This window comes from Nannospalax galili, unplaced genomic scaffold (assembly GCF_000622305.1).
Source record: "Nannospalax galili isolate Female #2095 unplaced genomic scaffold, S.galili_v1.0 scaffold1205, whole genome shotgun sequence".
Taxonomy (NCBI): domain Eukaryota; kingdom Metazoa; phylum Chordata; class Mammalia; order Rodentia; family Spalacidae; genus Nannospalax; species Nannospalax galili.
In genome coordinates, this window is record NW_008354017.1 from 1,356,865 (window position 1) to 1,379,481 (window position 22,617).

Genomic DNA, 22,617 nt, shown 5'->3' on the forward strand with positions numbered 1-22,617 from the left:
AATAAGCACCTTGAATGAAAATCTTGAATAAAATTTCCAAGCTCCATTAAATAAATATAAATAAATAAATGCATAAATAAAGTCTGTCGATCTATTAGTTGTTTCATTACAAAACTAATTTTGACCTCCCACCACTGGGATACTCATGGAAATGCCCAACAAGTAAGTCAGGGATTCAAACTTTAAGGAAACTCCAAAGAAATATTAAAAGAAAAAAGTAAATATAAAGAGAAAGTATATTATTATCTAGAAAATGGGTGACATAATATCAAATTTCAACTTTTTGTGGTATTAGTTTTATTAATTCTTCAGCATCAATCAACCACTGAGTCGCACTCTCTAGGTACCCTCTAACCATTAATGTAAATTTAAAGGTGGGAGGGCTATGGGAGGGTGCCGTAGGGACAGGGGTATAAAGATGATCAAGGTTGCTTGAGATGTTCTGTATAAAATACACAAAAATTCAATAAAAACAAAACACAAAACAAAACGACAACAAAAAAGGTGACATACAAACATTCTAGAATTATCCTGGATAAAATAAGTAGAATTTTAATTTTTCATAAAGTTAATTATGGATAATTTAAAAACTACAGGTCTTCATTTCCCTTGGGGTCAGAAGAAAGGCAGTTATGCCTTGTATCAACATAATTACTTAATATTACTCTGTAAAAAGAAGACAACGCAATTGTGCAAAAGGATAAATTAGTGAAAATAAAAGAAAACAAAATTATCTTCAGGTATGATGAAATACCAGCCTACTCAAGAAAATCCACAGGAATACTATAAGAGACAATATGATGATCTAGTAAGGTATTTAAAATCAACAGTTTATCCTTAAATAAATACAAACCATACCATAAATACAGTAAAATTTCCCATTTGAAAACCCAACAAAGTGGATTATACTAATTCCTTATCTATAGAAAGCTGAACTAATGAAAGAAATAATTAAAATTGCTTGACGTGTACCACAAGATAGTTTTTAAAAAAATCAGTTAACCAAACTGAATTCAGGAATAAGCTGAATTACATGTGAAAATTGGTATATAATAATGGTAGCAATCAAATCAATGGAAATGTCATAGAATCAATTATTCCTCTCGTCTTCCCTTCTCCATATTCTACTTCTTTACCATAATGACAAAGTGTAAAAACAAGCATTTGACTTTGGCCTTACCAAGTGACCACCTTAATTTATACAAATGAACTTTATTTAAAAAACAATGTTCAAGTTACAAGACTAAGATGCCTTAGAAGGCATCACACATGGCTGTTTGTTTCCTAATGCTTTTATCAACACCAACTGATTAAAGGAGTCTGTGGGATATGTGTATGCAGCAACATACACCCAACCTAGCTCTGTGAGGCAGAGACACCCTGGACCACCCACACACCCATGAGGTCAAGTGGAACATTTGTTTTATGTCATGGAATTGAATAGGTGTTAGTTCTTCACCAAACCTAAGAAATATTTTTATAACAGAAACACTCCAGAAAATAAATTGTGTAACTTTCATAAAATTACTATATATTATTTTATAAGTATTAATACAAGACAATTTGCTGAAGTATATTGTTATATTAAAATGTTTAAAAGATTACATGTAGCCGGATGTGGTGGTGCACATCTTTAATCCCAGCACTCCAGAGGCAGAGGTAGGAGGAACTGGATCTCTGTGAGTTCAAGGCCAGCCTGGTCTACATAGTGAGTCCCAGGACAACTGGGGCTACAGGGAGACCCTGTCTCAAAAAGACCAAAGGAGAGCACAAAAGATTACATATAATAGATTACTAAAGGAAGAGAAGAAAAACAGGAAAGAAAGGAGAGAGGGTAAAATGCATGTGAATGTATTTCTAGAAAATTTCTGAAAGATATTTAAACAGCAGAAAGGAAAGAAAATCAGCTGTAACAAGAATAGTTAATAGGAGCTTCTAGATCTTGACTGGACTGCATCACTCTGCTAGCATTCACCTACAGAAACCACATTTTTCACTTTTAAATGCAAAAGTGCCTAACAGATTGTTTAATAGTTGTAGATATGCTTTCCTCTTCCTGAAAATGTAATGCAGATACATAGTGCATGTACCAATGAAGAAATGAGGAAATTAATTTTCTCCCTATTTTCTTTCTGCTAATAAAGATATATTCCTCAAAAGTTCAACAAATTGTTAACATTTCTTGAATCAGTTCTTCATCAGACTTCAAAATTGTGCTTGTTAGAGCACAATTTATGATCTAGTTTCTTGCAAGTTAGGTAAAAGTAATTCAGATCATTATGTTATTATTCATTCTTGGAGTTTTATATGATAATATTTTCAAGAGTTGATAGCATTTATTTTTTTCTCATCCATGTAGCTAAAAAGGGCACTAAAATGAATTAAGATTTTCAGTGAAATACAAATATAACTGATTTTGCCATTTCCTGGAAACTGTCTTGGGGAAGTTACTTTTCATTAGTAGCAATAGTAATAATCCTAACTTAAATCATTGAACTACAGCAAGAATACTTTCCTTTTCAATTTGCCTTAGGTGTTTTAATACACATTTTGTTAACACTGACCAATTTTAATTTTTTAATGCTAAGGCAAAAGCATTGATATAAATGTTCTATTAGGAATGAAGACAGAAAACACTTCATAGATTTTCTTGAGACACAAGGGAGGCAAGGAGAAAAGCCAATCTGGAAGTCCATGTTGCTCCCTGACCATTAGTCAGTCATTTAAGTATATATGAACCTTGCTATTTGTTGTTAGTGTATTTTAATGTTTTCACTAAAGCCACAGTAGTAAATGTGGGACAACATATTGTCACCAAGAATAGGTAAATGAGACAATATTAAAAAGGATTACAGAATATCCCTAAGCACTTTTGAATCCAGGTGATATAACCTATCCATTCCTTCAGTGTATATCTAGTGAACTCTCTACACTTTGCCCATTATTGTCCACTTTCTGGAGTACAAATGTGACCAAAACAAACAAATAGATGTCAGTGAAAGTTATACTTTACTGTGAGTAACAGGCTGGATCTATTGCACAAACACCTGTACAGAAAATTATTTGCAATGGCATTTATTTACTAAAACATTCTCAATTTCATCAGATGCTCCAAGCAAAAAGAGAAAAATTTTATGACTATAGCTCTGTAATACAGGGTTGTTTTGGCTATCTGAGGTCTTTTGTGCTTCCATATGAATCTTAGGATAGTTTTCTTTCCAATTCTGTGAAAAATGTCATGGGGATTTTGATTGGCATTGCATTGAATCTACTTATGACTTTTGGTAGGATGGTCATTTTCACAATATTAATACTTCCAATCCATGAGCATGGGAGGTCCTATCATCTTCTGATGTCTTCTTCAATTTCTTTCTTTAAAGATTTAAAATTTTCATTGTAGAGCTTTGGTCAGGTTTACAACTGGTATAAAAATAGACCCATAGACAAATGGAACAAAATTGAAGACACAAATATGAGAAAATATGATTTCAGCCACCTGATATTTGACAAAGGGCCCAAGAACATTAACTGGAGGAAAGACAGCATGTTCAGCAAATGGTGCTGGAAAAACTGGATCTCCACTTGTAGAAGAATGAAACTAAACCCCTATCTTTCACCCTGTAGAAGAAAACATGGGCAAAAACCTACAAGATATAGGTGTAGGAAAGGATTTTCTATACCATCCATCAATTGCTCAGGAAACACGGTCAAGAATCAACAAATGGGACCTCATTAAACAAAAAAGTTTCTGTATATCAAAGGAGACAACCAGGGAAGTGAACAGAAAACCCACGGAATGGGAGAAAATCTTCACCAGTGACATATCTGACAGAGGTCTAATATCCAGAATATATAATGAACTCAAAAAACAGAGAATCAAGACAAGGAGTAACCCAATTAAAAGATGGACTAAGGAGCTAAACAGAGAGTTCTCAAAAGAAGAAGTAATGATGACTATGAAACTTCTTAAAAGATGTTCAACATCACTAATAATTAGGGGAAAGAATATTAAAACCACTTTAAGATTCCACCTTACTCCGGTCAGACTGGCTAAGATCAAGGAAAAAAAAAATGATACCAAATGTTGGAGATGATGTGGCAAAAGGGGAACACTCATCCACTGCTTGTGGGGCTGAAAACTGGTTCAAGCCCTATGGAAAGCAGTTTGGAGAACTCTTAAAAAACTACAAATGAACCTACCATTTGACCCAGTTATACCACGCCTTGGCATATACCCAAAGCACTCATCCGATTGCAGAAATACTTTTAGATCCATGTTTGTTGCTCTTCTTTTCACAAGAGCTAAGAGATGGAAGCAACCTAAGTGTCCCTCAATTGATGAGTGGATAATGAAAATGTGGTTCATTTATACAATGGAGTTTTACTCAGCAGTAAAAAAAAGTTGAAATCATGAAATTTGCAGGTAAATGGAAGGAACTAGAAACTGTTATGCTACGTGAAGTAACATAGACTCAGAAAAAAAATCGACAGATGTTCTCACTCATATGTGGATCCTAGAACTAGACTCTGATCAATAAGTATGCAACCAGACATAACTACAGGAACCAGGAAAATGGAAAGGAAATAAGGAGGTAAAGGAAAGGAAATAATCTGAAAGAGAAGAACAGTAGGAAACAGGCCTTAATAAGGGGGATATGGATAAAAAGTGGGTTAGTTTAGGGGAGGGGGGAGGGAAGGGTCTACAAGGAGCCTAGGGGATAAAGGGAAAGAAGGAGCTCAAGAGAGGTAGGACCATCAGAGAAGGGTACTAGTAAGTGAGAAAGGGGGAAATGGGGACACCTTAAGTGGGAAAACCATGATGGAGGGGTGAGACAATGTGAGAGATAAACAATGCCTAGCTAGTTTTGAAAACCAGAGAGAACCATATTACTCCTACAACCTACTGACAAATTATACATAGCAGATCAAGAAATATATGTCTAGGTATGATTTGTCTGAGAACAACTGATCTTTGCCTAAGATTTATATACATGATACACAGTAATTAAAAATACCAGACTGGTGGAAGTAACCTTGGGTGTTTAACAAACATACATTGAGGTCTATAATAATTTGGTCAGAGGGACATAAAGGACCCTTTTAGTTCCTTGCCCTCCTAGGTCGACTAGTTCCAGGGCACTATAAGCATCTCTCAAAATGTCCTGTAATGGTGTTGGGTCACCTGTCCTCTTGATCAGGGAGGCTGAGGGGACCCCACCAGATGGACTTGAACCAGTGTCCAGTCTATAAAGAAGAGGATCAACACAGAGGAATCACTTCCTCCATGCTTCCAAGCAAAGCCAACCATGGTTGAGCAGGACCTTTGACTTATCTTCACATAGGTGGAACTGTAAAAAGAAAGGAGCCAGGGGCTCCTCCCAAGGCCATGTGACCCCTGAGGAACAGCTCCTCAAAAGGCCTTAAGAGTAAAAATAAATTAGTTTATCTGGACCAACTGTGTGGCCTTGAAAACCCAAAGGGAAAGTATAACCAAAGTTTAAAGGGCCAGCATAATTTCATAAAAGTCCATATGTATAGCCAAAGGCTACATAACAAGCAACAATACCAGACAGGCAATACCTTCTTTTGAGTTGTTGGCCAGGACGGCCAAAGGGATTCCCATATTGTAACACAGCATAGAACTGGGAAATTGAACAGCAGACCCCAATCTTATCCAAAGGTATATTGACAACTGATTACTGCTAGATGAGGAACAGCTGACCCTCCTAAAACAAAGACCTCTAGATAGGCTGACTAAATTTACCAGGGCAAGTAGTGGGAAATGGCTGGGGGTGCCAACAACACAGCAGACAGTAGCTGGGATATCAGAGTATAAGGGCTCTAGTGGGGGGAGGGAGGCTATGGGAGGGTGCTACTCGGGAAATGTGTATATAAAAAAAATTCTTTAAAGCATAAAAATTTTCTCCTTAATAATTAGCAGATGTGAAATACATTACCATTGAAATCTTCCTGATGACTTTATATCCATGCTTAGATGCCAAGGAGCTCAAAAATTAACTGACTGTGACTAGTAATAATCAGATATATAGAGATTAGAAGTGCATGTGCATCTTAGTGTCAATTGTATTAAAAATGAATTTTTCTGTATGAAACTGTGTATTTTAATAATTCTTGCAGAGGATCTGAATTTGATTCCCAGCACCCACATGGTGGCTAACAACCATCCATAATTCCAGTTGTGAGGCATCTGACGCCCTCTTCTGACTTCCATGAGCATTGCATTACATGTATGAACATACATACATGCAGGCAATACATTAAATAAATAATTTTAAAAATAAATAAAATAAAAAATAAAGACTCCCCCCCAAAAAAAAAGGAAAAATTATTTCAGTCATTTTAAATTTCTTTCCCTACAAATATGCATGTGGCCTATAGGTTTCCAGAGACAGGAGCATCAAATCTCAAAGACCCAAAGAGGCAAAAGGAATTGGAAGCTGACTACTTAGTGGCCATGTGCCAAGTCTCAGCATTGAATGAGCTATTCAGTAGATTTTCAACTGCGAAGTTAATAACATGCCTTTGTCTTACATACAGATTTCAGTATCTAAATTTGAAACATGTTAAAATATTCTGATTGTAATTATAAATCTGCCTCTTGAGTGCTGGTATTAAAGGAGTGCACTACCACACCCTGCTTCTGAATAAGTTAATATAGATGGCTAACAGAGGCACTAGGTATTAATTGCTGAGAGAGAAGATGAAGAGTTTTAAAGGCTTGATAATGATTATGCTGAAAAAGTGCACGGAAAGTTAGGGAATAAGTGGAGGCCCTGAGCATTTGGATAAGGTATCTTACATCTACAACAGGAAAAAGGAGACCAGCAGAGCTGGTGGAGTATAAGTTTTCAAAGTTGCATCAAGAACACATGTGTCTTAAAACTCTTCCAGTGTCTTCTAGGTCAGAACTATTTTCATAAGTTGTTATTTGTCTATTCACTCTCCTGTACTTTCAATTGACTGTTGAGTTCAACAGAGGTTACATATTGTAACTATGATATTGCCCTAGTAACTGCAGAATAATATAAGAAACTAGCTTTGTTTTCTTATGCCAACTACTAAAGGTGTTTGAGAAAACATTAACAAAAGGAACAAAAAGTTACTTTTCCTAATAATCTTTGTAGCCAACTCAATTTTCCCATAAAATGTTATTTCACATAAAACAGATTTGTTAATGCCATTCTTAATTAACATTTAAAGAAGTATTAAAAACTTTTACAGATTTTTTTTTTTTACTATTGTAACTGTACACAGATAAAAACCACTATTAGTTATATGACTTTTCCTTACTTGATAGTAGTGTAGAGTTCCCTGTGTTATATTACGGTATTCAGAGATTGTATATTTATAAGGTCAGAGCAGAAAGTAGTGGAAAAAACTGGCAAGAGAGACTGTGGCGACTACAGATCAGACCATCTGTTTCTGTTTGAATGGGTGACAGATGAGAACACAGGTAGAGGTGAGAAGAGAGGGCAATCTGGAGATTAAAAATGGCGGTGGTCTTCCTGCAGTAATTTAAGCCATAGGAATGCACTGCCTGACCTAAAACCAAGCCCTGATCAACCCAGTATTCTGCAGTTGTGTTTTAAGATTTCAACCTGTTCTTTCCCACATCAGTTTAGGCAACACTATATCAAAAATTATCAACTGTTATCATTAGCTTGATTACTATGCAGTAAAAACTATATTATATATTTAATGTGCTAGTTTTAGCATCTTCAATGAAGTATGCTTAATGCCTAGTAAGTAAAATGCAAAGGTGATAAGTTTGATATCCATGTGGAATCAACATTACAATCAGGAAATTAAATTACTTGTGGCTGTGAAAGTCTTATTCTGCGGTGTCTTTGTAATCTTCCCATCTCATGCTCCTCCTTTATTTACCAGATCACCACCATTTCCTCTTTATTCCTGTAGCTTATTGTCCTTTCTCTGTAGCTTTATTTGGAATCATGGTGCTTCCTTTTCTGAGTGACAGTGTTCACCGAGCACAATAATTTTCAGATTCATTCATATTTTACTGCTTATCAATAGTTCTTTCCTATTTTATTATTCTTTTAATCTTAGCATATGTTTTCAGTACTTGATTGTGTACTTGTGTATGTGAAAGCATGTTGGCATGCACATGTCACAGCACACATGTAGAGGTCAGCAAATCACCTTGCTCAGGTGTCAATCCTTGCCGTCTACCTTGCTTGATGCATGGTCTCTTGTTTGCTTCTGATACATCAGGCTAGCTGTCCTATGACCCTCCGAGGGTTTTCCTGTCCCTTTCTCCCATCTTGCTACCCAAGCACATGTGGATGGATATGTAGGGGCCTCCTGTATTCGGACTACTTTGAAACATCTCATAAGGTCCTGGAGGGCCAAAGATAAACCTTTCAGCTTCTGCATGTCTAAAATCTTGTTTTCACTTCATTTTTGAATGAGAGGTCCAGTGAGTACGGAATTCTAAGTTGGCTGTGTTTTGTTTGGCTTTGTTTCCTTTTGATTTTATTTATTTATTATTTATTTATTTTATGTGTATGAGTGTTATGCCAGCATGTATGTAAGTGCATCTGTGTCATGTAAGGCCTGCAGAGGCCAGAAGAAGGTGTTTGGAACCCCTGGACCTGAGTTACATAGGTAGTTAGCCATGTGGGTGCTGGAATTTGAACCTGAGTCTTCTGCAAAAGTTTATTTACCTACTGAGCCATCTCTCCAGTCCCCCTTTCAGTATTTTCAAAATACTAATTCTTGCATTATTTCTAGAAAGGAATCTTGTTCATTGTCTGTTTTTAATGTTATTTTCTTATTTTTTATTTTGTTTTTTGTTTTGTTTTGTTTTGTTTTATGAGACAGGGTCTCCCTGTAGCCCCAGCTGTCCTGGAACTCACTATGTAGACCAGGCTGGCCTTGAACTCACAGAGATCTGCCTGCCTCTGCCTCCCGAGTGCTGGGATTAAAGGCATGCACCACCATGCCTGGCTTAATGTTATTTTCTTAATCATTCATGTGAGCAATCTGAGTATGGTTTACCTTGGAGATAGTTTTCTTTACTGTGTGTACCTTCTCTGGGTTCTTGGATCTGTGAGTTTACAGAATTTTTACAAATTTGTTAGGAACAAAAAGTCATTCCTTTGGCCCATTCCTCCTCTTAAGATACTCAAGCTACAGGTATAGTTTGCTCATTTTAAAATGTTCTTTAGAGTTTCATTTATATACTATTTTTATTGTTGTGATCTAAAGTTCCTTAGCTTTTTATATTCAATAATATCCAATGTGCTGTTAATTTAAAGTTCAGTTTTCATCTTACCTATTATAGTTTGGACCTCTAGAAGTTCAATATGTACCTTTTCAAGAATATCTTTCGTTTGTCAAATCTTGAGTACAAATAATATAATTACAACTACTTAATATTATTTTCTAATTTTAACATTCATATCATTTTGAGTTCAGGGTACATATACTGAATTTTCTCCTCATTATAGACTATGCTTTTCTACTTCTTTCCATTGTGTGTGGCATGTACATATTCAGGCATGTACATGTGTGTGTGTGTGTGTGTGTGTGTGTGTACAAGCATGCATGTACTTGTATTAGATAGCCAGAAGATGATGTTGCTTGTCTTCTTCAATTGCGCTGCACCTTATTTTTTTCAGACAGGGTCTCTCACTATACCTAGAGTTTACTTATTCGGCTAGACTGGCCAATCCCCCATCATCCTCCTGTCTCAGCTTCCCCAGTGCTAGGATACAGGAATGTGTTGGCACAATCAGCCTTTTAAGTGCGCTCTGGAGATCTGGACTCAGGTCCCATGCTCACACAGTCTTTTGCTGACTGAGCTATCCTCCCATCCCCAATCTTCACAAGTTTTCAACTTAATGCAGACATCATGAATTTTATGATTTAGCGTATATTTCTTTATTCCAATAAATATTATGTAGCTTTCTTATTAAGTCATTTAGCAACTATTTAATCCTTTTAGACCTTTCTTTTAAGATTTCTTAAGCACAAACACACAGTGCTGCATTCAGAGCTATTATTTTCCACCACTGTGGCTGGATATTTTTAGAATCTCTACAAATGTCCTGTGAAAATGAAGTTTTCCAGTCTGTCTGAAGTAGGGGAGCAGGCATTATTACCAGTGCTTCCTGAGAACCATGTGTCATTTCCTTCAGTCTGTTTGGCTTCTTTTCCCTATGTCCCTTTATAGTTAATTCACAAGTAGATAGAGATCAGTTCTCAACTACAAATTCAAGGAGAGAACGTTCTATCATCTTTACTGCTTTCCCTCTCTGTAGTTATCTCCTCTCCAGTGGTTTGACCTCGAACTCCAGTCACCTTGGTTCCCCAAAGCTTAACTCCTTCTTTACCTTGGGATTTTGCTTGGCTTAACCTTGGTTGCAGTGCTGGAACCTCTCTCCAGACTGTATGTAGAGACAGTCATAGACAGAGCTCACCTCATTTGCTCCCAACTCCTAGAGATGACTCATTCTATACAAAATGTTAAGTGCCTTGAAAATTTTGGTTTCATTTATTTTGCACATGTTCAGGGTTATTTGGGCGTGGCAGGGTTAAATCAGAAGGCTGTTATTTCATCTTTGTCCAGTTTCCTTCCCTTACTCTTATAATCTTACAAAACTTGATTATTACCTTCTCATAGTCAATACCTTGACTCACTCAAGTTTCCACAGTCTGTAAGTGACAGCATCTAATGCACCCCACTTCCCCCACCATCATTGTGATATATTGCCTCAAGGGGAATATATCAAAAATATTTAACACTGAGAATTTTGAAAAAAATCTAGATTTTTTAACTGTGTATGTTGATTTAGGCAAAAATCTCCTTTAAAAGATTAATGAATAAATTGGTGTCCTAAAATTTATAGACAGTAATAATCATATGACCTGATGATTTGTTTTTAACTTCTATTTGTGAATCACTAATTTTGAGTCATTTTATAACAAAGGCACTGAGAAAATATTAGGCCCTAAATACTTTTAAATTGTAAAACTGCTTCCTTGTAGCTTCTATCCCATTGATGCAAAATATAAACACAGCAAATACCAGAACTTATAAAATATGACAGTCTGTATACAGACAGACAGACAGACACACACACACACACACACACACACACTCCCACACGGCACCATAATGGTGATTGCTGATACAAGCTTCCTGTTATTTTCTCCTTTTGTTTTGTTTTAGCCTTGTTGTTTTGTTGTTGTTTTGAGACAAGGTCTCACTATGTAGCCCAGGCTGGCCTGGAACTCTCTCTGCAAACAAGACTGATCTCAAACTCACAGACATTCACCTACCTCTGCATCTAGAGTGCTGGGATTAAGGCATGCACCACCACCCTAGCCTGTTACATTTTCTACAACATTCAATTCCTGTAATCATAGAACATGATGAACTCTTCCTATATCGTTTGAGCATATTTAATAGAAAGTGGCATTGTTACAAATAGTTGAGGAATAAGATCACACTTCATCTAATATATAGCTTGTAACTTGAGACTGTGCCTTATATCTTTGACTAATTTCTAATGATTAAAAACACTTTGCAGTACCCACATGACAGCTAACAACTGCCTCCAGCTCCATTTCCAGGGGGATTGACACCCTCTTCTTGCTTCTACAGGTGCTACATGCAAGTGGTACACTTACATACCAGCAGGTAAAATGCACACAAAAAATAAAACTAAATAAAATGCTTTTAAAAAGGATCATACAAGGGACTAGAGAGATGGCTCAGCAGTTAATAGCACTTGCAGGTCTTGCAGAAGATGCAGGTTCAATTCTCAGTACCCACATGGTGGCTAACAATCATCTGTAACTCCAGTTCCATGGGAATCTGATGGTTTTCTCTGACCTCAATGGCCATTGCATGACATGGGTGCACTTACATACATGCAGGCAATACACTCATATACATAAAATAAATAAGTAAATAAATAAATAAATAAACCATTTTAAAAATAAATAATAACCATTCAAAACACTTAACATTAAAACTAGAATTATTTCTCAATAACGAGTCATGATTCATGCAATTACTCCACGGGATACTGTTCAGCATTGGTCCCTCAGTTTCATTACGCATATATTACTATTAATTACTTCTCTTTAGTTTGATGGATGAAAGACATTAGTAATAGAGGTAGATTCTAAATTCCTTACCAGGAACCTGGAAATTACTTCTCACTTGTACTGACTTTATTAGGAACCTGGATTCCACAACCAACCTCCCTGCTTTGATTCTAAGATTCTCCCCTAAACACTTTATTGTAATGTGGTCTTGACAAGATCCTTAAATTCTCTGTGCTTGGCACTCCTCATTGCAAAAGGGAGAGATACAGGGGGAGATCACAAGATTATAATGAAGATGAAATATGTTCATATACACACATATACTATTTAGAAATCTTTTAGGGTTTTAGTGTTTGATCATTCTTAACATTGTTTTATTGTTAAAATATGGCATTCGAATAATTTTGAGGTATTTCCATTTTACTAATTACCTAGATGATCTTCTAATTAGGATATAATGATAAAATGTGGCTATTTCTGTACTTCTTGTCATCAGAGGGACTACAGGGACTAAAATTCCCCCCGTGTTTACTCTGAAATGAGACTGATGGCTTACGTTGCTTCAACACTGTCATTATAAGACCAGTTCTGTAGACAAGCAATAAATATCACATATCTGTTGAAAATAAAGTCTCCTTAAGTAATCCTGAATCTCTCATGGTAGAAACAATTATAAGGAATCTGTTATACAGGAGAAAAAGGTAAGTTATATGAAAAGATTTGCTGCCTTTTAGAAGGATTCAACTTACAAAAAAGAAAAACTTTTGTCCAGTGCTGTGGATTTTGTATGTTCTCCATGTCATAAAAGTAGGCATACCTTGTTTTCTGTAAGCTACTAGAGGCTGTTCCATTTAACACACATGAAAAAAAAGGGGGGGGGATAGATATTTGACTTCCCATATCATTTCCAAACCTCCAAGAAAGATTCTGCAATATTTTAAAAATATTAGGTCCCTCAAGACCTTAACCAGAAGAAAGAAGTAGGATCGTAAGAAGTAGCCAGGTGACTGCTAAAACAAGGAATTAAGGAATAGAGATAGACACCTAAAACAAAGACAAACACCAATTATAATAAACAAGGAGAAAACATTAACATATGACAGAAATTCATCTTTAAAAATTTACCGTGAACAAATTCATCCACTAACATTTATTTGTTTGATTACATCAGCATGTGCCCAGGCACCTGTTTGTATTTAACTCATGAAATATAAAGAGTGTATAATCTAGGAACATGAAATGTTATTCATGAAAGGTTATGATTTTTTACAAGAAGTATAGGTTTACTTTGCCTTCACTAAGGTGTAGCTAAAACACATAATAGAAAATTCCACCTCATTGAATAGTTTACATCATTATAATAACCATCTTTCTTGAGAACATATGTCTATGAGAAGAAATCTTAATTCATTTATCAGTTTATTCAATTAACTAGCTAGGCAAAAAATATTTAAATTGTTTGTGAGGACTGGAGAGATGGCTCAGCAGTTAAGAGCACTGGCTTCTCTTGCAGAAAATCTGAATTCGAATCCAGCACCCACATGGCAGCTAACAGACATGTGTAACTCCAGTTCCAGGGTATCCAACACCCTCTTCTGTCCTTCTCAGGTACTGCAAGACACAAGCGCACTTACATGCATGCATGTATACCACTCATACCCGTAAAATAAAAATAAATAAATCAAAAAAAATTATTAGCTGTGAGAAAGTTATAATATCTTAATTGGTATTCTCTGATACATTAGTAAATGTTTTTAATCTCTCTGCTTCTGTCTCAATAGTTATCATAACTTGTATATTAATAATCAATAATATAATAATATAATGAAATTAAAAGATTTATGACATTTTTATTCAATACTGTTTCACATTTTGGTGCATAACCACACACACACACACACAAAACACACACACACACACACATAAAAATTGTATTCCAAAATCTGCTTCCATTGGAAAATAATCATTTAATAAAACCCTAGTAGATGTTAAGAGATTAAATACAAGTAGATATTTATATTAAAAGATCAAATAAACTTCATGAAGTTTTAAAATTGGAATATTATTATAGTAATATAAAATCATTGTCAACTTTATCCCACCTTTATTCAGTAATACCACTATTATTTCATGAGCCATTTTTGGTCATGCCATAAACAGTTAAAATCTCCTTGCAAACATATAGTTTTAACCTTTTCTACAACTTGAAAGAAGAAAATATAAGGTAGCCTTGCATTTTTTCCTCCAAAGAAATACTAATTTCCTTTTGAGGAAATATGTTGTCCTTGGTTGCAAGTAATTGTCAGTCAACCCAGATTACATCTTAAATCATGAGGTATATGTTCAATGACTTCTCCAAAAATCTGTGGTTGACTATGAATCATTCAGTGACATCTGATTGCACCTAGCTTCTTTGATTTTTAAACCAAGTTCTTCCAAGCCATGGCAGTCTTTAATAGATAGCTAAACTGCTCCCTCTAGCCTCTTTTTATATACTGCACCCAGGGGTCACATTACATCAAACTTCTGTTATGTGGCTCACCAAAATATTCCACAAATTCCAACTCAAAGACACAGGATGCCAGTGTTGGTGATGAAACACTGTGACAGACTATCCACTTGGACTGCTAAATGACAGGAAGCATCAATCAATCATGGCCTCATGAACAGTTTCAAAACCTACAAATAACTTTCCTAAGAAAAAGCAAAAGACAAAAGATGCTTTGCTTCCTAGGCATGATTTACAGAATTACTTAGCATTTACCCCTCTTGCATGGAATTTCTTATCGGTTGTACTAGCAGAATATTTTTGTAAAAAATAAATGTGACACAATTTTTAACAATCCAAATTAAATATGTGGTAAGAAACAAAAAGTAGGCCTTAAATGATCTGTCAAAATTATTTTCCACAAGCAAAAGGAACACACATTACAAGCACTTTATCTCACCGCAAAGTAAGTGCATTCTTGCATAGACAGACAGAGAATAGAGGATATTTACAAAGCTAGTGATTGATAGATAGATGATAGAGGAATAGAGAGATATTAACTCTGAGGCACCCACCAAATGTACTCAGCTAAAATTAACCCCTTTAACCTGTTCCAACTTCTTTTATTATAACTAAAATACTTCTAGCAGAAAAAGCATATATATATTATTTTTTCAGAATAACATTGTGATGGTTTTAACACTAAATTTTTAAAGTTTGCTACCTTGACCAAAAATTCATTCTTAACTGAGATATTTTGTTTTAGACAAAGTCTCACTATGTAGCCCCAGTTAGCTTAGAATTCCTTTGTAGACTGCTCCAGGCTGGGTTTAATTTCACAACAATCCTACTTCTGCCAATTGAGTACAGGGATTAAAGGTGTGTATCACCATGCCTGGCTGTGCATTATCATTTTATTGCAGGTATTTTTACTACTCATAAAAAGACTAAAGTGATAAATGACACCCTTTGATGCTACAAATGGTAACACATGTAAAATGGAAATTATACATCCTATATTATCTGGTGGTAAAAATTTCAGAGGAAAATGTGAAGTATCTATGTTTGTGATCTAAATTGTCCCTGAATTTATGGATAAATATGGTCTCCTGTATTCCGTGATATATATGGCTAACTGCTATTAATTTGTAAAGTCCAAATTTGGAAATGGCTTTTACATTAGTTGCCTTTCTCTTTGCTGTGAGAAAGCACCTGGCAAAGAAACTTAAGAGTAGCAGTTATTCTGGTTTCCAGTTCAATGGTATAGTCTTCCTGGAAGGAAATTCATGGTGGCAGGAGTTTGGGGCAACTGGTACTCAGCTCCCTTTATCCTTTCTGTTTAGTCCATAGTTAAGGGGCATCTTCCCACAACATTTTTCTGTTAAATCTTGGAAATTTATGTTCAAAATTTGGGGTCCAACATACAGCTGTCCTTTACATTGCATGTTAGCACTACTGTGGAGAGGAAGGGAAGAACTTGGTTCTTGAGCCAATAAAAATGCACAAGTCTGTTGAATTATAAAGTGCTATTTATTTTTCCATGTTATTATTTAAACTATGAACAGATTTCAGCAAACTCTGTCTTGTAATAGGAGGTGTAAGCTGAACTTGACATTCTATGATAGTAACAGATGACAAGACAAAATGTGAAAATCACATTCTTGAACTAAATTGTCTAAGAAAAACACACGGGAAGAAAATGTACTGACGTTAGCTTGATTGCTTTTATTTTCAGTACATTATATTGAAAGAATAGAAAGCTCTTTAAATAAAATCTTCTAGACATGCTGATATGTCCTACATGATACAACTCTTACATAATTTGATGTCATTATGTCCATTATCTCTGCATTAACACTGATTTTCTACTAATAGTAACTACATCTAAAAAGCATTGTTTAAGCATGCAAAGCATTGTTCCCATTTCTATATCTATCTATCTATCTATCTATCTATCTATCTATCTATCTATCTATATGCATATATACATGAGATGTACAATATTTTCCAATCATGAAAGAAGGCTAATGAAGTAAATAGTAGCTTCACATTCAAAATTGCAAACTGAGACTCACAGAGATTGACCAATTTTCAAGTAAAATGAGTGGAATCCGTCGAACCCAGGAAGTTTGAGTTCCAAATGTGTACTCTTTTTAAAAACATATATATTTTTTATTTATTATTTTTATTTTATGTGTATGTGTGTGTTGTCTACATGTATGTAAGTGTACCCGTGTCATGAAATGCCCAAGGAAGACAGAAGAAGCCTATGGATTCCCTAGAACTGTAGTTAAGGACAGTTGTTAGCTGCCATGTGGGTGCTAGGATTTGAACCTGGATCATCTGCAACAATGGCCAGTGTTCTTAACCTCAGCCATCTTTCCAGGCCCTGAATATGCGCACTTCATCACTACATTCCTTCACAATAAAGAGGCAATTTGATCGCAAAATTACATTCACAGGAATTTTAAATAAATTGTAATGGAAAGTAACAACAACAAAAAAGAATTCCCTCAATTTAAAGTTCACATGCTAAGGGGCCAGAAAGTGCCTGAAGGAGCGTGAGGAAATAAATCTTTGTCATCCAGTACTGAAGAAACTCAACATGCTGAGTCAAATATTCCATGAGTTTCCTTTTTTGGCCTGAAAAATTTCTAATTAGCCATCTACACATCTTCTGAACAGGTACGTTGTGAGTAGCTAGGGTAGGTCAGTGAGTGAAATAAATTTACACACAATAACATTGATTCAGCTTTAGAGAAAAGAAGTATTACAATGAACAAGCTCTTTCAAATTTTCTATTAGTAAATAGACAATCAAAAATAAGAAAATGTAGAAACTTTGTATACATCTTTTTTAACCTGACTTCAAAGACTGGAAAAAGGCTCCTGAATCTAATTTGATATTTACTTGCTACAAAAGAGTCTGAAAGAGAAACTCCATGTGGACAGAGAGGGATGGACTTGAGGCTCCAGTGGACTTTACAAGGAGATTGCAGGAGAAATGTACCTCCCTGGTCTGTGTGCCTTTGCAATGGTTTCCTAATGAACTCTAGATTTGGGCAAATCCTGTCCAGGCAACTCTCACAGAGAATCACAGCACAAAAATGAAACACTCAGAACCTCAAACCTTTAAGATTCTGCTAGTTATCAGTTTGGGCCCTCAAAAATAATCTAAAAAGGCCATCATCTATAGAATGTCTGGTTCAGACTACAGTCTCACAGGAGATACAAACCTTTATGATTAATGACATAGCTCGCACTGCTGATCAGTTAGTTACCTGTTGTAGGTAAATTTCCTAATGCAAAGAAGCAAGGTATGAACATGTTTCTTGTGAGCAAATAAAACAATGTATCTTGGATATTTAAGAAATTAGAGAAAAGGCAATAAGAAAAAAATGTTGATAGGGCATTTTAAAATTTTTAAAAATAAGTAATTTAGCTCTTAAAGTGTCTCATGAGCAATTAGTTCTAATTTCATATGCAGCACATGACTACCAAAGCAAACTTTGACCTTTTAGGTAGATTCAGACAAACGTGGCAAAATTGAATGAATCCTCAACCAGTTATATAAACATACTGCAAGAAAAATTTAGGAAATTGTCACACTCAGGTTCATAATATTTTTTAAAGATCCTTTTAGAATACAGAATCTCTCTCTTCAATTTAGGCAAAAGAAAATCAGTCCCTGCTTCATTAAGAATCTTTTGTCTCCAAAGCATTATGATCATCTTATACTCTTCTCTACGAATCATTCAGTTTTACATGTTTTTCTTTTACCAAGAAATTGGCTTTAAATGTTTTACTTCATAGTAAGTGTGTTATTGTTCACACTCTTAACATTTAATGTGTTACCAAACTTGATGTTATTACCTTCATGTACTATAATGTATTACAAATTTCACCACAAAAATTTGTGTACCCTCAAAGTAAGACCCAGAATCCTGAACCTCTCTAGACCTTAGTAATGACATTAGGAATAAAATGATTTTAAGAGACTAGGAAATAAACCATAATTATTGTTAATAATTTAGCTGATTCTGACCAATGAACACCTCTGCTTTAGACTGCTATCCAATGGCAGAAGTTTTTTGACTTTCAGTTTTACTGGCCAAGCAAATCTTTTGCCGTTTCGTGCCTGTTACAGAATCACCACTGCTCTACAGGGATCCACTGACAGAGAGAAAGCTTTAACTGAATGAACACGCACTATGAATTTAAGAACAGATAAATACAGGGGATCTCTTCCACAATACTGCCCTTAATAGCATTTGTCTGTTTCATGCTTTAAGAGATACTCCTATATACTTTTTTTAAAAATATAAAACTGTTACATTTGCAATTCGCTTTCATAAGCATATCAAATAATATCTCCCATTCTCAAAATTAAATGTTCTGAATGTTTATTGTTCTTAAAAAGTAGAATGGAAAGAGTTAACATGAATACCTCTAGTGAACCCCTCTTCTAGAGGAAAAATATGGGCTTTTCAACCTTAAATCACACAGATGAAAAGTACAGAAGTACCAAAAACTGTTAAGCTCTACGATGAATAAAACACTGTAATTTTAGCTGTCACCATGAAAAGCATCTTTCCAAAGCTTTGTTCCAACTCTAATAAGTTGGTTCATGGAAAACAATTATGATCCTCTGAGGTTTATACATGATTGATACCATTGCTGTTTTAAAAACCTATCTTTGAGAATCTATCAAATAATTCATCCTGTGTGTGTGTGTGTGTGTGTGTGTGTGTGTGTGTGTGTGTTGTGACCAAAAATAAGGAGTCCAATGTAAGTATCTCTTCTGAAGAAGTGATGGAATGCTCTTCCTCTTAGTGTCTCCTTTCAGAAAGAAATTTCTAATAAAAGCTCATCAGACATAAATTCATGTCAGAAACCATCCTATCATCCCATGCCCCATGTAAAATTTGATTAAACTATTCTTAAAATTTTTTTTTAAGTGAAGAGGCTTATAAATCCGACCAAAGAAGTATTTAAGATCTTACAAAACTATTTGGGAATAATATAAACTATGAAACACAATCTCCTATAAATTATTAGAACTTTCCCTTCGGGTTAAGTAAGCTTTCTAAGATCTCAGAGGGCACATGACCCTGTCACTTAAATTGTTGCATTGTGCAGTGAACGTGGATGGAATAATGTAAATACTCTAAAAATGGAAATGGAGCTCTATGAACCCTTCTTCACATCAGACTTCAGGAAAGAGAAAAGATACTTGAAACTCAATATGAAAACATTTTCAGTAACATGACTTCTTGCATGTAACAATATCTGGTTGAACTGACTGAGAGATTCCAATATAAAGAAATTCAATCTAATCTGTGTTTAGCCTCACAAAACAAACCCAATATCTTCAAAACATTGATATCATTCCGGCCTGTAAAAGTAAATCAGTTTCCCAAAGCAGGTAGCCATCAATCCAGGCTAGGCTTCCTATAGGAAGCAGGATGTGAAGGACCACTTACTCTAACCACCTCCCCCTCACCCCATCACCACCATCTCTCCTCAACCACCAAGCAACAGGCCCTTCTGTTTATAGCATTATAAATAACAGCTTGCCATTTTCATTCCTCCAGCCTATGAACTAATCATTCCTTTATTTCAACACTAAATTATGTCTTGATTTAAATGTTAGTACAAAAATCCATCTGTGGCAAGTAATTCCAAAAGTTCCAATTCACCTTCGAGAAAACTCTGAACTTTCAGCTGCTTTCCATTTTGTTTCTTATACAGAAAACTAAATTGTATTTTTTAAAGAGTTAAACAATTTTGGTTTTCTAATGAGGGTTTTATGAAATACATTCTTATTTAACATCTGCAAACTTCTTTAGCTCATGTGATGATGGCTCTCACTTCTTCAAATGTTTCATATTGGCCCCATTACTTACTACATGGAGTCCTAAGAACAGTTCATACAAACTCAGCTATATTCAAACTGTGCCTCCACACGTGGCATTTATTATATGCACTTTGTATATCCATTGATTGCATGAAGCATGTTCAAACCCTGTGCAACAGGTCTTGCTGGTGTGTAAACACAAGCTCCCAACATGACAAGAAGCTTTATGGTATCCACAAGAATCACACTATTCACTAGAGAGTCATTAGAGATCATAATTCTATAGAGACACATGAAGCCATGAGATCTAATAAAAAAAAGTCAATTTTTCCAAGACCCTCCCACTGCCTCCACCTTCAGTGTAAAATAAATGTACTGAACTGTGTCCCAGCCCAGATATAGGTATGCCTTCCATTGATTTACTGCACATGACTGACTTAGTGCTGAGTTGAGAGGAAGAGTACTTTGGCAGAGGTCTGAAAAGTCCTTATTCTTAAGTTCCCTTTTGCTTTGTGCTGTCTGTTCCCAAAGGTATCAAGCAAAACAAATGACAATCTAAGACCTCTCTGTTTTTGCCATGTCAGTGTGAAATCAAATTAAAAACATACCTCTGAACTATTACTATGGGGGGGCACGTTTATTTCCAGTTGCCCTGGGAATGGGAGAGAGAGAGAAGACACCTAAAGGAGATTGATTTCATGTGCTCTGGTATAGTCAGATCTAGTTACAGTGTATTAAGTTATGTATAATGAGAAAAACGCTGTCTACTCAAGTGTTTTATCATAAAGTAATGTTATTAAACATATCAAGTATTCCCACGCTCTCCTCGGATTCTTTGATTCTAGCCTCCTTTGTTAGACACAGAAATATTTCAGGAACAATACCCAGACAGCACATAATGCCAAGCCATCAGTTCTGTTCCCCTAGCTCTGTACCCAGCATTAACTCAAGCTTCCTTATTAAGCTGCACGTTCCTTCTATGTAGGGCTTCACCTCTTCCCTAGCTAAGCAGCACAAACCCACTACAACTGTGTCTTTGAGCGCGCAGCATCGTGCTTTGTGCTGCTGGGGATAACGGATTGTGGGTCTCCAGGCATCCATCACCTATCCAACACAGGAAAACTCAACGGGCTTCAGTAGCTGGCTGGAGCAGAAACAACGTGCTCTGACCTACAAGGACCCCAGGAGTGAAGGAAATGTTTCAGGGAGCAGCCCAGGAGAGAGGAGAGGAAGGAAGCCCTGTACTCTTACCTCCACATTGAAATACTGCTCCGTTCCGCAGACCGTAGCACATAAAATCCAAAGCAAGGTTTGCAAGAAAAACACCCCCGAACGATGCACGAAATCCAACCGTCTTCCAGTACTGAATGCGAGTAAGATCATAGTGAACTGTGCCTCAACGAATGGACCAGTTCCCCTGCGTTTTCTCCCTCTTTTCCAATCCACCCCCCGCCCTCGTTTCCTTTCAAAAAATAAAAAAATAAAAAAATAAAAAAAATAAAAAAATAAAAAAAAAGTCCTCGGTGTGGGTAGGGAGCTTGCAGGTTCACCCACCGCCAGTCAGGGGAGGAGGCGGCTCCGTGCTCGGCAGCCGGGAGGAGCTGCGGTGAGGCAGGGTCAGTGGCAGCGAATGTTCACCATCCTCAGGGCGGTCGCTGGGAACGTGGCGCCCAAGTTCATCGGCGGTTCGGACTCCCAGCGCCACCGAGTCGCAGCCGCCGCCGCCTCCAACCCGTGCGTCCTCCGCCTCCTCCACCCTCTACGCCGCCGCTGCCCCCAGCTTCTGCGGGAAGGGCCTCCACCGCTCCCAGCTCGCTGCCTCTGCTGCTCCTTCCCTCCTCTCAGGGCTCCCCCTCCAGAATGTTCATCCGTAATCTACATAACTCCTCCTTCCCGGGGGTCTGCCGGGCTCTGGAGGCCCCCTCGCGCGCGCGCGGGCGCACACACACGCACACACACACACACACACACACACACACACACACGAACACACACAGCCTAACACACACGCAGGCGCGCTTCTTAAAGGAGCCTACTCTTAAAGGTTGCCTTCTGGCTACTATATAGTGCACTGGATTCGGTACCCTTGAGAAGGGCCCTGCTTGGAAAGGAGCTCTTTTCACACAGTATTACCTACACTCATCCAGACAGCTGACACCTAAGACCGCTGGAGA

At 36.5% G+C, this 22,617-nt stretch overlaps 1 protein-coding gene across 1 annotated transcript in view; it reads right to left on the minus strand.

Annotated features, from left to right (window-relative positions):
• Mmp16 (matrix metallopeptidase 16) overlaps positions 1 to 22,377 on the minus strand; it is a 316,715-nt gene extending 294,338 nt beyond the window's left edge. The window contains exon 1 of the mRNA XM_008851106.3: positions 21,695 to 22,377. Coding sequence (XP_008849328.1) covers positions 21,695 to 21,826 — 132 coding nt within the window. The 5' untranslated portion in view covers positions 21,827 to 22,377. The remainder of the gene's footprint in view (positions 1 to 21,694) is intronic.
• Between the last annotated feature and the right edge of the window lie 240 nt (positions 22,378 to 22,617).